The sequence below is a fragment of the Homalodisca vitripennis genome, chromosome 8, assembly GCF_021130785.1.
Source record: "Homalodisca vitripennis isolate AUS2020 chromosome 8, UT_GWSS_2.1, whole genome shotgun sequence".
In the NCBI taxonomy this organism is placed as follows: domain Eukaryota; kingdom Metazoa; phylum Arthropoda; class Insecta; order Hemiptera; family Cicadellidae; genus Homalodisca; species Homalodisca vitripennis.
In genome coordinates, this window is record NC_060214.1 from 119,627,858 (window position 1) to 119,644,693 (window position 16,836).

A 16,836-nucleotide genomic window follows, 5' to 3' on the forward strand; every position below is an offset into this window, starting at 1 on the left:
ATATAAAGTGTCGAAGAAGTTGATTGGGACACTTAAATTTTAGAATATTTAGAACTAAATAAGTTGACTAATTAACTTGAAATGAATTGTGTAAAAAATTCTCCACGCTAAAAAATTACTTCAATTTAGAGGTTAATAACAACAAAGGACACGCACACAAAACTATTAGAAAGCAGAACATTTTGCAGACGAATTTTGTTTCTATTGTGTTTTTTTAGCTAACTGTAGCCTGTTTACATCTAACTTTGAACATCGAACCATGCAACCTCAATCTTTTATATTGAATGTCAACTTCATTCTTTTACCCTTGGTTATAGATACTTAGAAGGATTTATAAGAGAGATTTATAAACAAGGCTTTAACCTGGATTGTGGAACTTCCATAAACCAGGCTTCTACAATTGAGATTATTCATATTACAAAATTAAATGTTACATCTTGTTGTTCTGGTGCCCTTTCATTTTTATAGCAAATACTGATATAGTTTTTATTTTTCCATGTCCAGTTGTACTTTGATTTATAAAAAATGCGTTCTTTCCTTTTTAGTGACGTTCTAAAATTCTAGTGGGAAACATTTACATAATAAATGACTTTAATATGAAAGCCGAGTTTCGCTCTAGTTCACCTTCCCCTTAGTTTAGTATCTAGAATCTGACGCTGTCACATACTTGACTCCCGGAATCTAGAGTTATGTTCCTTGAAGAGATTAAAAAAAGACGGCGCCGAAGAAGCTTAAAACGAACTATTTACATCGTTACGCTATCAGATACACCTATACTACAAAATGTAATGTAACTTAATCTAGGTAAAGAGGCGTTTTCGTTGTCTCGACTTGACACGCAAACATCAAAACAGATATTGTAAAAGTTACAAAGTAAATTGCTAATCAGAATTTGTGTACATTTCTAGAAAAAAATCCTGTATCCTTGTTCCTTCCCAAGCTCTTCACTTTCCCAATATTATTTCATTAAGAAGAAAAAACTTTTTCACAAAATACTGACATTAAAAGAGAATATAACAGGCATCCATTCGTGAATTGTTTGGCAGAAAATTTGTTTGGTAAAGCTAGTTCTGTTCGGTGATCCTTACATAATACTATTGTATTAAAAATTCAGTTTGGTGATGTAATCTATTTTAATCTAATAACTTTGTTTTGCTGTATTACATTTATAATGTGGGGTATTTTTTATTATTTTAAGGATTAAATTCTAAAACAATATGAATTATTTACATTTATATCAAAGTCATCAGACATATTTTGCAAAAGTTGTATTCCCTTTTTATTATAAATACAATATATTCTTAAAAGAGTTTTGTTATTATTCATCAATTTAAATTTAATTTCAAAAAGCATACATTCTAAAAATTGTTGAAGCATATATTTAAATGCTACTGCTTCCTTTACTTATAGTCAAATTATATGTAACACAGACAAGATCAATAAAAAACCACACACAATAAATTATAATGACCAATGGCCAAATTTCCAATGTAAAAGATATAAATTTTCATGGCTTATTTCACATACACATACACATTATATGTCCGAAAGAGGCCTGTGTTTAACTGCAACATTATATAAATAAAGACACTAAACTGTTGTAAAATATTGAATTTGTGAAAGACCAGGATTTCCTGGCCATTCGCCATTGTTCAGTGATACAAATAATAAGTAACACTGATCAGACACCAGATTACACATCGTGAAACATAGTGTTACTGACTATTTCGATCACTGAACGATTATATGAATGGATAATATACAGTAATATTGCGGAAGTAGTGGAGAAACGTCACAATTTCTAGCCAATTAAAACTAAAACTGATAATATTACAATACTTACACATTATTTGGATAAGTTCTCTACCAATAAAGCCAATAGAAAGTTTCAAAATTGTCACTACCCACATTTTACTAAATACAATGCAATTTCATTAACGTATATTATATAAGACAAATTAGTGTCTAGACAAATGACTAGTTAAAAGCATCGAAATCCTGTTATCCTTTCAAATCATCTATCGGCCATAGTCAATAATTAATTTGAAACAAACAATTTATATGCTTATTTTAATCTTTAATGTTTGAAGATCATTAAGAAATAGCTATGACTTATTTTTTCCGATTAATCCAATATTTATAGCAAATTATTATAACGATAGCCACAATATTTTAAGTACTTTAAGTATTTGTCGTACCCGTAATTTATTCAGATATGTCATATCCGTAGGTGTTGTTCTTTTTTTATGTAGTAAGTATAATATCTAAACAATTATAGCACGGGAAGTCTTGGGTCCGATTATACGTTATAACAGTAATATATAGGAGTATAATTTGTCTTATAGATAAAACTATTTTAATAGACATAATAAATTTTTTTGTTGAGATATAGTAAAGTTTCCGAAATTTCTAAACGGCGAAACGAGAATTCGGAGATAAAATAAGCTGGAAAGTCCGTTCTTAGTGATAAACAAACCATATTACTTTCTTACTTTCCTCCTGTTTTAATTATTTTTTTTTAGATAAGATTTGAGGTTTTACTTCCTTTTGGATACTTGTGCAAATCGTAATTACAAGACAACCAAGTAGACTGAAAATACGAGATAGGGTGTCTTTTTAAAAATGAACACAGATAGCCATTTTTAAAGATTGAAAACGTCAAATATTATTTACCATTCTCTCCTAGGAAGTAACACATTTTAAATTCCAGAATATATAAAATAAGTATTTGTCCCGTAACATTTTATACAAAGTGGAAAAATTAACTCGTATTGAAAAAATTTCAATAATTCCGATCATATTTGACACACTGTAAAAATTGGACATCCTTATCATCAGCCGTTTCCATTGGGCTTGGTTATAAAATGGTCCAAAATGTCAACTTCAAATCCCTATAATTTAGACGATATGACCTCTGACGGTCAACACCACCTTTTTGACGTTGGTATATTAAAAATTAGCTTACAGAGCTTATCATCTGTGTACAAAGTTTTATTGCGGGCACTTGTTTTGTTTAGTCTCACGAGTGACTTTTATTAGGGAACGCCCATTTAATGATACATTTTCTACGGCTGAGTTATTATATTTGGGATATTTATTTATTGTACATTTAACGGAAAACCTTTGTGGAAAATAATACATACGAAAAACTGTATAGATTTTGTGTAAGATCGCTTTTTAACAACTAGTTTATAAAATATATATCAGTTTTTGAATTTTTGTGAGCGCCTTCAGATTAATAACTGTAACATTGATGCACGGAACACAAACGGACGATAACTTCGCGGTCTGGACGATAAGTGACGTTAACTTCACGGTGGCGGATAGAGATCATATTAACACAGCTGATAGTTTTGCCGCCAAATCTAGATAACAGAAACTAGAAACAGACAATCTCAGAAGCCGAGTTCAGTAACAAGAACAGTTTAGTTTTAGGGTTATGCTTATGTTAGCGATCAGAGTAATCCCTAAGAAAATGCATTCTGTTAAATGAAAAAAAACTTTTTATACTATTTTACCTGTGTTTATAAATTAATTTGTGTTGTATAAGTTGTTCGTTTTCCTAAAATAAAAAAAAATTGTATTTTATAGAATTGTTCACATTCCATTGGGTTTCTTGAAAAATGTCACAAACATCGAAAAAGGACCAGAAAGTGAATTTGCCATGGTAAGTAAATAATTACTGGATAGAGTCAAATAAGTAGCATCCTTACCTATACCTTTCCTTTAGTAAGATTGCAAATAAAATAAGTGCAAAATAGCCTAGGCTAATACAAATCAATACTTAAGTGGTGGGGTTAAGTTCTGACACTGACCTGTAAAGTTACATTGACCCTTTGTAAAGCTGTACATGTGAGCAACAACCTCTTACACATGCCAACTGATTCAAGACACAAACTAATTGAAGTTAATCCCAACCTAGAATTTCAAAGGAAATAGTTCACCCATTCAGTTAAGGCATTCACAATTGGGATTCTTCCAGGAAGTTGAATACTGTGAGGTGAGGTGTTCTTGGCAACCTTTTCTCCTATAGGTACTTTGTAAGTAGCAGTTTTCCAGAGTCATGAGAACTCTGAGCCAGCTTTTTGAGGCAGAATAGCCAAATTGTACTGTAGACAATTTTAAGGTAGTCTAGGCCTAATGATATTTTACATTTTCATAAAAAAAGCTCAAACTGGCAATCTTACTTAGCTTAGGGTACGATAAGCGGACCCGGTTTTTTTATATCGAAATTGGCAAACGATATTACATAATCATAACCACCGATATATAATCAATCGATACTGATTACTTATTTTGAACAAATAACTTAAATAATCTATATCAACAGCTGTAAGCACTTTCAAATAATACATGTAAGGTAATATTTAAATTTTACATATAAGTAACATTTGATTATTAAAAATGGCAGTCAATTTTTTTAAGAATACTACACAACATTGCTTTGAAAGATGATAAGACATGTTTTACGTGGCTTCAACATGTTGGACTCATACTGAAAAATTCATTATGTGAAATTTGTGGGAAAGAACAACTGTAACTGTGAGAGGAGCAGATGTGGTCGTCTTCAGTTTTCCTAATTTTGCTTATAATAATTTTTTTCATAACTAAATATTAAATCCATATTTTAATTTAAAACATATGATTGTTATTGAGGACTATAGATACTTTTATATCGATTGATAGTCTAGGATTTGAGATGCGAATATCGTATCGTCGATATAAAAAACCGGGTCCGCTTATCGTACCCTACCCCTTAGCTAATTTGCAGGATAAGTAACATAATTAATTAATAGAAATATGAATTTTATACAGCATTTTTACTTAACCAATCTAGTATAGCAGATGTAGGGTAGACTTTAAAAAGCAGCCCTACACTCGTTATTCGCTTGCTATTATAGAATGGTTCAATTATATTTTTATCCGAATGATAATTCGATATTACAGTGTATTTAACTTATCATATGATTTCAACTTCTTAGTTATAGTAATTTTAATGTAAACAATAAACAACAAGAAGTAACTAATATTTTGAGACTTAGGCAATGAATATGAAGAAAATATAAAAGATATTTCTTACAAGTGACGAGATTTGTTTAAGAAGCTTCAACATGTGGGTTTGGCTCCTGGTAACACATGGGGAGAATTCTTTCCTCCATTTTACAAAAGCGGTTACTTAATGATATCAAGCTGGGCAAGTTATAAATATTGTAAGGTTTCTTTGATAGCTGATGTGAAACTGGCAGTAGATTTCATCCATAAATAGAACAAGTACCTGGACCTAGTTCATAAACTGAATCCTAACCTAGTTCATCAACTCAAACCATACAAAATATATATTTAATTAATAACGTGAAAATAAATACTACAAATAAAGATTTTAAATGAACAAACACTACTTTTTTAATAATAATCTCCATTTATAATGGCCATTTTCAAGACTATACACATTTAACAAGGCAAGTTCTGAGAAACTCTAAAAATGGTTGTGTACCTCAAAAACGTATCGGCCGATTTGATAAAACTTTCTATGGATATTTATTACATGGTCTACTGTACTAAAATTTAAGTCTCATTCTTAGGCCGTGCCTATTTTTTTAGCCATACCGATTTTACAGGTTATTTGCTGAAATATGAAATCTATGGACGGCCGTACCTCAAAAACGTATGAGCCAATTTTGATAAAACTGTCTATACACATTCATTACATGGTCTACTATTCTACTATACAGTCCTCATTCTAAGGCCGTGCCTATTTTCGGAGCCACACCGATTTGGGGCCTAAGAATGAGGGTAGTAATATAATACAGTAGACTATGTATTCAATGTAATGTATTAAGTAAATTGTATAGATTTTTTTGTATTTGTTCTTTTTGTTTTTTAAATAATAAAATTAATTTAGTTTTATTAATTGAACTGGTACAGGAACTAGGTTAGTTGTAGTTCAGGAACTAGGTCAGGAATAGATCATGAACCAGGTTAGGATTAATGTCAGAGGATTAGTTCTTTTTATGGATGGAATCTATGGGCAGTTTCACACTGCTTCTTTGCCATCTAAGTCTAGGCCAGAGTTGGTTTTGTTGTTTTCTAATGTTATTGTGAAATTTGTGTATTTAAAATTGTAATGTAAGAGATTCTTCTTGTTACAGTAATTTATTATAACTCTGTATATGATTTTTAAATACATCCTATACAATAAATAACTCTTAAACCATTTAAAAACAACCCCTCGAATTTCCGCAGGCGTATACTTTATTTAAAAGAATTGAATGGCCAACTATATCAAATGTTTTTGTAATATCTAGAAAAAGCCCTGTTACATTTTTACTATTGTTAATCCCATTACCCAATTTACTCATAAACTCAAGCAAAGCCGTTTCCGTACTCATGGCTTGTCTAAATCCAGACAGATTTGCACTGAAAAAATTGTATTTTTGAGAAATTGTAATAACTTTTTCATGATATTGTCAAATATTTTTGCAAATGTAGACAGTAATGATATAGGTACATGTAGTTATTACAAGAGGTCCTAGAATCATTTTTATAAATTGGTATTGACTTACAGCCTCTTTCAACTTTTCTGGAAAATCCCCTGTCTCAAAGCTCAAGTTTATAATATACAACATCTGCAAATTTGCTATATGTATCTTTAACCAATGACGTGCTAATACCATCCAGACCTGTTGCGGTACTTGTTTTTAAGGAATTAATTGCTATTATAAGCTTATTTAAAGTTGCAGGAAATTAAAACATTGATTGAGTGGTCCATTGTTTCACAAATAATCTTTCTATATTCGTGTAATTAATATTATTTGGTTTCTTAATATTGTTTGATTTAGTTCACCAGGAATAGATAAAAAATATTTGCTACATTCATTAGCCACTATTTCGGGATCAGATACTATATTACCATTTATTTCTAAAGCTATCACAGAATTATTGCATTTTTCTGACCGTTGTGTCCTTTACAATACCCCATGATTTTTTAGAATTACCATTACAGTTTTTTAAAATCTCAGAATAGTATTTGTTTTTTAAAATACGTATGTCAATCTGCAACTTATTTCTGAATTCTAAACTGTTTCTGCATTACTTCGTTATTAGGATCCTTCTTAAGATTCTTAAATAGATTATTTATAATTTTAATACACTTGCATGTAGCTGAATCAATCCAAGGTTTAAGTTTAGTTATGTTAGATTTGTTCAATGTTACGACCCTTTTTGAATTTGTAATTATAAGATTTAATTTATTATAAAATACGTCAAACGCTATATAAGCGTTACGCTGCTGAAAAACGCCACACCAATCTGCCCTCTACAGGTTTTTAATAAGCTGTTCATTGTTGACGCGATAAGACAACTGCGCGACCTTGAGCAAGTCGGACGGCGCGGGAGGAGCCCCTACCTGCATACAGACAGCTGTTATTAGTGGTCGGATACACAATTAATATTAATCACACTCGCCTCAATTTTCAATTTGTTTTTGTTTGATGATTTTAAAAGTAAATGATCTAAACATGTTTTTGAATTCGTAGTTACTCTAGTAGGGTCGTTAATAAGTGATTCTATTCCATTACAAGCCAAGGTAAGTTTATAATCGTAAATTTCTGAATTATCATCCAAAATATTTATATTCATGTCACCCAAAATTAACATAACCTTACATGTCATAATATTTGGTTTTTGTAGATACTGTCTTAATTAGTCAATGAAATTTGTAATAGGATGTTGGTGCTTTTTATATACAGTAATTAAATTTATAAGATATCCCATTGCCTTAAAAGAAAAATTCAGTATATCAGCCGATTCAAAATGAATTGGTATTGATTCAAATTCAGTGACGCTACTATGGACAAAAACTGCAATACCGCCAGCCCTATAATCTTCATTTGTTTTTGCATGTAAAATATAATTTGAATTTTATAGAATGGTGTTTCATTGGCATTAATCCAAATTTCCGATAAAATTATTATTTTAGGTAGCCACTTTAGTACGGATAAGTTCACTAGGAACAAATCAAAATTAGCTCTCAAACTTCTAATGTTTTGATGAACAATTACCAGACCTGCATTTTGGTTTAAGATTTCAATACTTTCTTTCGTAGCTGTAAGATAAAAGGCCGGGGCGGTAAATCACGAATTTGACGTTACCAACGTATTCTGCTCACCCTCCTGATCAAAATATATATATATATATATATATATATATATATATATATATATATATATATATATATATATATATATAGTACTAGGGGGTGCAAATGACAAATAACATGATTTTAGGGGGTATATTCATAAGTGGCTAAGTTTCTAATGTTTTAATGTTCAGTTTGTGTCCTGTTTCTGGATAATCTGTTTACTTGAATATTATCTGCGCCTGGGACTGATACCAGCCTGATAACGTATCTGTTATCTGAGTTCTCCGGGGCAGAGTCAGTGCTTCACAGATATTGTTCAGTAGGTGAATCAACCATCCACTAGTTCGACCAACCCTAGTGAATTGTGTGTGTCGGAGTGTTTAGTAGGGCATGTAAAGAGTTTACGTTTTAACCGAAACGAAATTATTTCCTTTTTAATTGAACATGGAATTTTTAATAATGAGTGTATTTGTTCGTAGTGCAGTCGCGTGTTGTTTTTAAACCGGGAGACTTTGTTGTTTCGTTGCGATAGGAAAATTAGAAAAATTAGTAAGAAAAGAAGTTTTAAATGTTGCAATTTTTAAAAATCCCCTTATTTTGCTGCTGCTCAGCTATATCCGCCAACACACTAATGGTAAGTGTTCTCTATTTCATATTTTACTGATAGGTACTATCTCGAGGGATGTTTTTCTTTAATTGACATCAGCGCGGGGCAAGCCCGCGCTGATGGCCGGAGGCACTCGTCTCATTTCGATAACAAGTAATTAATTTGTTGCTCGAAATTAAGAAAAACATTGTTCATTTTGATCAAAATTCTGTTCATTTCAGTATTATTTTTCATTTACGTTTGCAAAGATGGCGGCGCAACCGATGACGTCATCACGAGGTTGAATCATGGTCATTGGTCACATAAGGTCACGTGACGCTAGACGTGGATGTAGAACATGGAGATATTACTGAATAGTTATTTAATTTTTTATGTTCTAGAACTTCGTTATTTCTCATATCCACCCCATCAAACCTTATACTTTTTTTGTTCTAAAGGACGATTCCAATAAGTTAATAACGCAAAACTCGTAGTTTTCCGCTCCAGCCGTTAATATGGTAATTACCAAATTATGTTCTTACAATTTAATATTAATAATTATGGTGGTTATTTTTACTTTAAGGGCTACATAAGGATGGGTTGTATAGTCTCTGGGTTAGCAATGGGTTTTCTTTTATTGGAAAAGGTCTGTTTAGTATATAAAAATACATTTCAATTTAGTTTATAAAGGGCAAAGCCCTTGGTCAATTTGAGAAAGTGATCATTAAGGTATCTTATTCCATTCCTGAGAAAAAAGTACACTTGTAAGCTATAATGTTAACTTTTGGTTATAGATATCAATGTCTTCACAATACCTTTAAAATACTTTTTTGGACTTTTTGAAGGATAAAAATATTTCCCTTTCTTTTTTCAAAAGGGTGTGGAGGGGACTAACTTTAAAGTTTCAAATTGCAATCCTTATCTTGTGACATGTCATTTGAAAAGTAAATTCAAAATAAACACAATGATATGAACTAAATATCTCTACGAAAATTCTAGCAAAAGTTATGGGCAATCAATACCTTACATCTAAGGGTGTAAATTAAGTCCTTATTCACCTGGGTATATTCCAAACGGATTGAGATATCAATGTACAACCTTCACCATACTTACTAAATTAATTTTTTGGATTTTTAAAGAATAAAAATATTTCTCTCTTTTTTTTAGAGATGTTTATATATATATATATATATTTTTAATAAAGATCTAATCACAAAAAAAGTACTTGTTCCGCTGGGAAAAGTGATTCATAGGCTATTGCCGTTTTTTACAAATTTAATGAACACGTACACACACACACACACACACACACACACACACACACACACACACACACACACACGAGTCAACTCTCAATAACTTGAGTTTTAAGCGAATGATGTATTTTTATAAAATATGAGAAGAAAATAATTAATCTGAAGGGGAAAAATATTATTCTAGTCAATGAGCCTTATAGTTATCAGGGAAGAAACTGTATATATATATATATATATATATATATATACATAGATAGATAGATATCATAAACACACACACACACACACACACACACACACACAATCTTTCAGAAATCTTATAATCATGATTGTTCTTGTTCATTTGGAAACCCCTAATCAATTTTTCTATTTCAGGGTCGAGAAATATCGTCCCAGTACACTAGAAGATTTAATATCACATGAAGACATCATACGAACGAGTGAGTTAAACGCTAAATAATAGTATACTTAATTTTTAATCAATATTACGTGTTATTATAGCACATTATTGAATTTATAATTTCACATGTATTAATAATTATTTATTTATTATATTTACTTTTACTTATAGAATTACAAATTATCTAAGTCAAGTAATATTACTTTTTAGTTAAAATTGAATTTATTAAACAAATTTACAATCCATTTTACATTTCAAAAAATATATTACTAAAATTGCTTTTTCTTGTTTTCAAATGTTCTTCAACTCATTTCTTTTGCTCTTACCGACAATCTTCTCTTGTTTGTGGAGTTGAAGTTTGGTTATCAGATAAATCAGGATTAGGTAGTGGTACATAAAACATTTGTAATAAAGTAAAGCATGTCTAAATAAAGCATGCATTTGAAGTACATATTGTTTTTACTATTCTGACTGAATGCATAAGCAGGATTATGATAGAAATACACCAGGGGGATGACAAAACTTAAATCATTACTTTTGTTATTAGTAAACCACTTCATCAAAGAGGACCAATTGCCGCATCTACTGTTCTACGGTCCACCCGGAACCGGCAAGACCAGCACCATACTTGCTTGTGCAAAACAGCTCTACTCGCCAAACCAGTTCAGCTCCATGGTAGGTACAACCATTGTGGTGTAATAACTGCTATGCATTTCTTGCTATTATGATAAGCTTTTTTACTAGTTAGTTTTCTTTAACAGAAATCACTTCCTATAATCTTCAAATCAAATCAAAGAATTCTTTATTGTTAATTTCTTCAAGAAATAACATGGCGTCAAGCTTAAAATATTCATTTAGGGTTTAGAAGGGTCGCTGCACCAACCAGTCTTTCAGTTGATTTTTGAGTTGCCTTCCAGTAAGATTCTTCAGATCCAGAGGGAGTGAGTTGTAGATCTTGCGTCCAATGTAAGAGGGTTTCTTACTGTATTTAGTGGTGTGATGTGCTGGTAGAATATAATCTTTAGCTCTACGAGTGTTGTAGTAGTGTACATCACTTCCTGTTGCTAAGTCTGTTTGGTCTGTGTACATGACCACTGCATGTATGTACAAAGACACAACCATAAGAAGCTTAAGTGATTTATATGCACTTCTGCAACTCTCTAATGGACTAAGTTCTGCTAGTGCCCTCACTGCTTTCTTCTGAAGTATTAGGATCTTAAAGAACTTATGGTAATATTAATTATAAAAATTAACTCTTTCTGGCAGTGGAATAGTTTAAACATTCTATAGACACTATTTAACAGAATTCCATCATAAATTGTACATAAAATATTACAAAATTTGAAATCGTGAAGTCTCAACAGTAAAAATAACTGTAGAATACTGTATGATTCTAGTTTAAATGTTATTTACTTTGAAATCTCTACTTTTAGATTATTTAGAAAGCAAAACATTGTCAGCTGTGTCTCACAGTGCCGCTGTAGTGAGTAGAAATAAATTAAGGAGAGTATTAAACTAGAGTGGCTTCTTTAAAAAAAAGTTTTTATCTATTATAAATTCCATTAAAAATCATCACTCGATATTTCAATTTTGAAATTTTCATCACATCGGGCAATAATTCTGATCAACACAACGTCCTATAATTTTGAGTTTTAGCCTGAAATTTTGGAAAGAATGCAAATATAACGGAAACTCTGAGATTTTTCGTTTTTCCTGTGGAGAGCTAATGTTAAAAACAAAAGTGCTTTAAAACAGCATTAGATTATCAAAAAGTTAGCATGCTGTACAGTGGTTGAACTCCAGATAATCCCAATACCGCTATATTTTTTTAACTGGTCACTTTTTAAACTCTTTTCCTGGCAGTTAATAGTGAATGTGTCATATTACTGAGTAAATACACTGAGTGTCAGGACGATGTATCCAAATTGACTCTTTCTTAGTAAAGAGTTAACCGGATATGCATCGCTGGCTCTGCCAGTTTCAGTTTAATTTTGGTTGAAGTACTCAACGAAGAAGAGTTTCTCAATGAGTGTTGACTCATTGTAGATTTTAGTTTCATCCAACTAGAGTCAGCGGCAAGATGGCGCCTGGTAAGCATTCAAAGTGTGGAGGCTGCCTGAAAATTGTCTCCAAAAATAGTAGTGGAGTTAGTTGTGATAAATGTAAAACGTGGTTTCACATTCTGTGTGTTGGGATATCGGATCAAGAGTATAAATTTTTGTGTGAACTCAAAGGTAAAGTTTTCTGGAAATGTGAAATGTGCCGGCTGGCTACATCGTCTGATTCTGAAAACATAAGTAAGCCGAACGCTGACTCTGCAACTGCTTTGACAAGTCTGTATGAAGATGACTCTAACTTTCGACAATGTTTTGATCACATCAAACTGTTAACGGATCAAATATTTAATCTGACAAACAATCACAAGGATTTAAGTGATATAATTGACACTCTGAAATATGACAATGTGAATCTGAAAGCTGCATTGGTTAGTCATGAGGAGGCAATTGCCGACCTTCTGACCCGTGAAAACCAACTGACTTATGCTGCTCAGTTAAAATCTAATATAAATGCTGCTAAAAATCATAATAAAGAATCTTTTATAAAACTAAGTAATAAATTCAGTGTGCTTGATCAGTCAGATGAATTGGACACAGATGCTCAATTGACATCAGCAGTGCAACATGGCGGTAAACGTCTTCAACCAGCAAGACAAGTAAAAAAAGTTGCTCAACAAACAGATGTTTCCCTCATACCGGTGGCTCGTCACGGTGGAACGGTGGTTCTGGGTCAGAAGCAGACGAAGCAGTTAAACTCTGATGATCTTATGGAACAACAACAAAGTCATGGAGGAAAACACATAACCTCAAATATGGAACGTAGTGAACGTGAGTTTCAAGAACCAAGGTACAATAGAAATATGGCCAAGAAGGTTGGTGGAATTAAGAAGTCTAAAGTTTCAAGGCATATTCCAATTATTGGGACAAATGTTTCCCGAAAAATAAAAGCAGTTGACAAGATGAAGTGGCTATTCATCTCTAGACTTTCGCCTGAAGTGGAAAAAGAAGATTTAGTAGTTTTCTTGAGAGATTGTTTTGGTCAAGATATAGTCTGTACCGAATGGAAAACCAATTATGACACTTACAAATCCTTCAAGATTGGACTGCCTGAGTGTGAAGTGGAAAATGCTTTAAAGCCTGATGTGTGGCCCCAAGGAGCCTTGGTGAAAATGTTCAAATTAAACCGTCGTACAGAGGAGCGCTGTTTTTCAACAAACTGCCCGAATCCTTGAGGAAGCTTCCAGAGAAGAACTTCAAATCTTCCTTAAAATGCTGGCTTCTGGAGCGTCCACACTACACCGTACAAGAGTTCACCCAATGGAGAACCAGCATCATGTAATAACAGACACTGAATTGAACACAAATTGTAACACTAACACAAGTGACCTTTGCTCTGTTCTCTATGAATATGTGCAATAAAATAAAAAGGAAAAAAAAAAAAAAAAAAAAAAAAAATCGAAAGCCTAAAAGTGGTGGTTTTTTAGGAAAAAATCCAATGTCACAAAACCAAGACTAGGCCTAGTTCAACATGAGGTGAACGACTCAGATATCCTTGAAATATACTCTGAGCCTAGGCCTAGGCCTACAGTCCAAAACGTCAGGCTATTGTCGTCTAACACCCAGTCCCTACTGGACAAACTACCCGAATTGGAGCTTATTTTGTCTATAAACAATTATCTTGCTCTCTGTTTTTGTGAACACTGGTGTAATCTCCAAAATCAAGATTTAGCTGTCCTGGAAGGGTATAAATGTATTACAATGTTTTGTAGGACAAAGCAAATCAGAGGTGGTGTTGCAATCTACCTGAAAAATGAAATAGTATTTCAAGTGTTAGATGTCTCTAATCTCTGTTGTGAGTGCCACTTTGAAGTAGTTGCTGCTATTATAAACATCCACCAAAAATGTATTTTAATCTCTGTTTACCGCACACCTGATGGAGATCACAGTATTTTCCTAGATAACTTTGACAAACTTCTATTTTCACTGCGAAAATACAATCTTCCTATTATTGTTTGTGGGGATTATAATATTGATGTCAATGACACTGATATTTTTACCTTACAGTTTTTGAATGTTTTACGATCAGCTGACTGTCATTATTTAAATAACGAACCAACTCGAGGATTGGCATGCTTAGATAATGCAATAACAAATATAAGTAGGGGCTACATTTCCACCAAAGTATTAAGACCTCCATTATCTGACCACTGTGCCTTGGACATTACACCCCCCAAACCCTCCCCCCCTTGGCCCTTGGGCTAAATTCTCCCTCTATTTCAGATGGTACAAAAACCGACGTACTGTTTAAAACGCTGTTTTGCTGAAAGAAACATTATTGAATTTAATCAGTTTCTTGCTGATATTGACTGGAATACTGTGTTTGCCAACTCCTCTGATGATTGCCTGTTTGATACTTTTATTTCATATTTCCTGGAAGGTATGGATAAATGCTTTCCTTTTAGGACTTATATAGAAAAGAGGGCTCCACAAACATCAAGACGTAAGCATGTTACATGGTTTTCACAGCTTCATCAAAAACTTAAAGAAGATGTACTCAATTTACATGTGAATTACTTGTGGTCTTGTAGGTATGGTCTATTCAGGGATGAAACAAAGAGACTATATACCGAAGCAAAAAATATATATAAAAGGGAGATTAAAAAGGCAAAGCTGGAGGCCAATGCTAGCTATATAAATGCTTCTTCCAATAAATGCAAAGCTGCTTGGAAGGTTGTGAATGCAGCAAGGGGCACTTCATCACCATCTGCTCAGCATGATATATCACCAGATGAGTTCAACAACTATTTCATCGATGCTGTAGCTGCAATACAAGATGAGATTGAGTCCTCAGTTGATGCGTCCTTGGATCTTCTCTCAAACCACCCTCTGCCTGATGTCATCTATAAATGGAAGCTTGTGTCAAGTGAAAATGTCTTATCTCTCATTAATAGCATAAAAAAAGAGCAGTGTAAAGATATCTATGATGTCAGTAGTGGCTTGTTAAAGAAAGTGTTACCGTGTGTTGTGGAGCCCCTAACAACTTGTGTCAACGATTGTCTGGTTAAAGGTGTTTTTCCTCAAGCTCTAAAAGTTTCTAAGGTGGTCCCTATATTTAAGAAGGGTGAAAGGTCATCTCCTAGTAGCTACAGACCGATTTCTGTTGTGCCAATTTTTTCAAAAATGTTAGAAACAGTGATGAAGCACCAGGTGAGTGATTTTTTTGAGTTGCACTCTCTTTTTTCAAATTCTCAATTTGGTTTTCGAGAAGGTAGGTCAACTGTGGATGCAGTGGAGGGTCTTGTGGTATCTGTATTGGAGGGTTTTGAAACTCACTGTAGCACTTTAGCAACCTTGTGCGATCTCACAAAGGCGTTTGACTGTGTTCCACACGAGACTCTTCTCAAAAAATTACATTATTACGGCATAAGTGGTGTGGAGCTAAATCTTTTTCAGTCTTTTTTAAGCAGTCGCACTCAGAGAGTTTGTATTGGCAGCAAACTGTCTGAAATAGTAGATATAAATTGCGGAGTACCACAGGGATCGGTCTTGGGCCCTTTTTTGTTTCTTGTACATATAAATGATTTGCCTGTAAATGTTAATTGTAATTCTGTTGTATTTGCCGATGACTCAACTTTTTTCTGTAGAAACAAGCTAGAGATGCTATCTGGTATAATGGATAATTATATTACTGAAAGTTCCATTTGGTTTCAGTCTAACGGTCTTATGCTAAACCAGTCTAAGACTCAATCTATAATTTTTAGTTTATGTAATCGTGAAACTGACTTAGGCTTTAAGATTAATGATAGTGTCAAATTATTAGGTATAACCTTAGATTCTAAATTAGCTTGGAATGCCCATGTAAATAATGTTTCTGTTAAGCTCTCCAGAGTAATTTATTTACTTAGACAAATTAGAAAGCTTGTCCCAAAACAATATGTAATTAATGCATACTATGCTTTTTTTAATAGTATAATTTCTTATGGTATTATTCTTTGGGGAAACTGCAGTGATGTACAGAGAATCTTAATTCTACAAAGGAAGCTTTAAGAATTTTAACAAACTCTCCTTATAGGGCACATTGCAAACCTCTTTTTGTTCAAGAAGGTATTCTTACTGTGATAAATCTGTATATATTTGTTTGTTTATGTAATGTTAAGAATAACTTGCAGGACTATTACACGAGGAATGAATTTCATCATTACCATACTAGATTTAATGCACTGTTAGATTTACCATATGTTAGGTTAGCAAAAACTCAAGCATCACATAAAGTTACAAGCATCAAATTTTTTAATAGATTACCTTCTAGTGCCCGATCTGTGCCTATAAGTAGATTTAAAAGAGTGTTATATGCCTGGTTAAAAGAAAACCCATTTTATCATGTACAAGAATTTTTT

General features: G+C 32.6%; 1 protein-coding gene across 1 annotated transcript in view; it reads left to right on the forward strand.

Annotated features, from left to right (window-relative positions):
* Nucleotides 1-3,382: 3,382 nt before the first annotated feature.
* The window catches only part of LOC124367994 (replication factor C subunit 5-like), a 53,303-nt gene continuing 39,849 nt past the window's right edge, over nucleotides 3,383-16,836 (forward strand). The window contains exons 1-3 of the mRNA XM_046825259.1: nucleotides 3,383-3,667; nucleotides 10,358-10,422; nucleotides 10,930-11,057. Of these exons, the coding sequence (XP_046681215.1) occupies nucleotides 3,624-3,667; nucleotides 10,358-10,422; nucleotides 10,930-11,057 (237 nt within the window). The 5' untranslated portion in view covers nucleotides 3,383-3,623. The remainder of the gene's footprint in view (nucleotides 3,668-10,357; nucleotides 10,423-10,929; nucleotides 11,058-16,836) is intronic.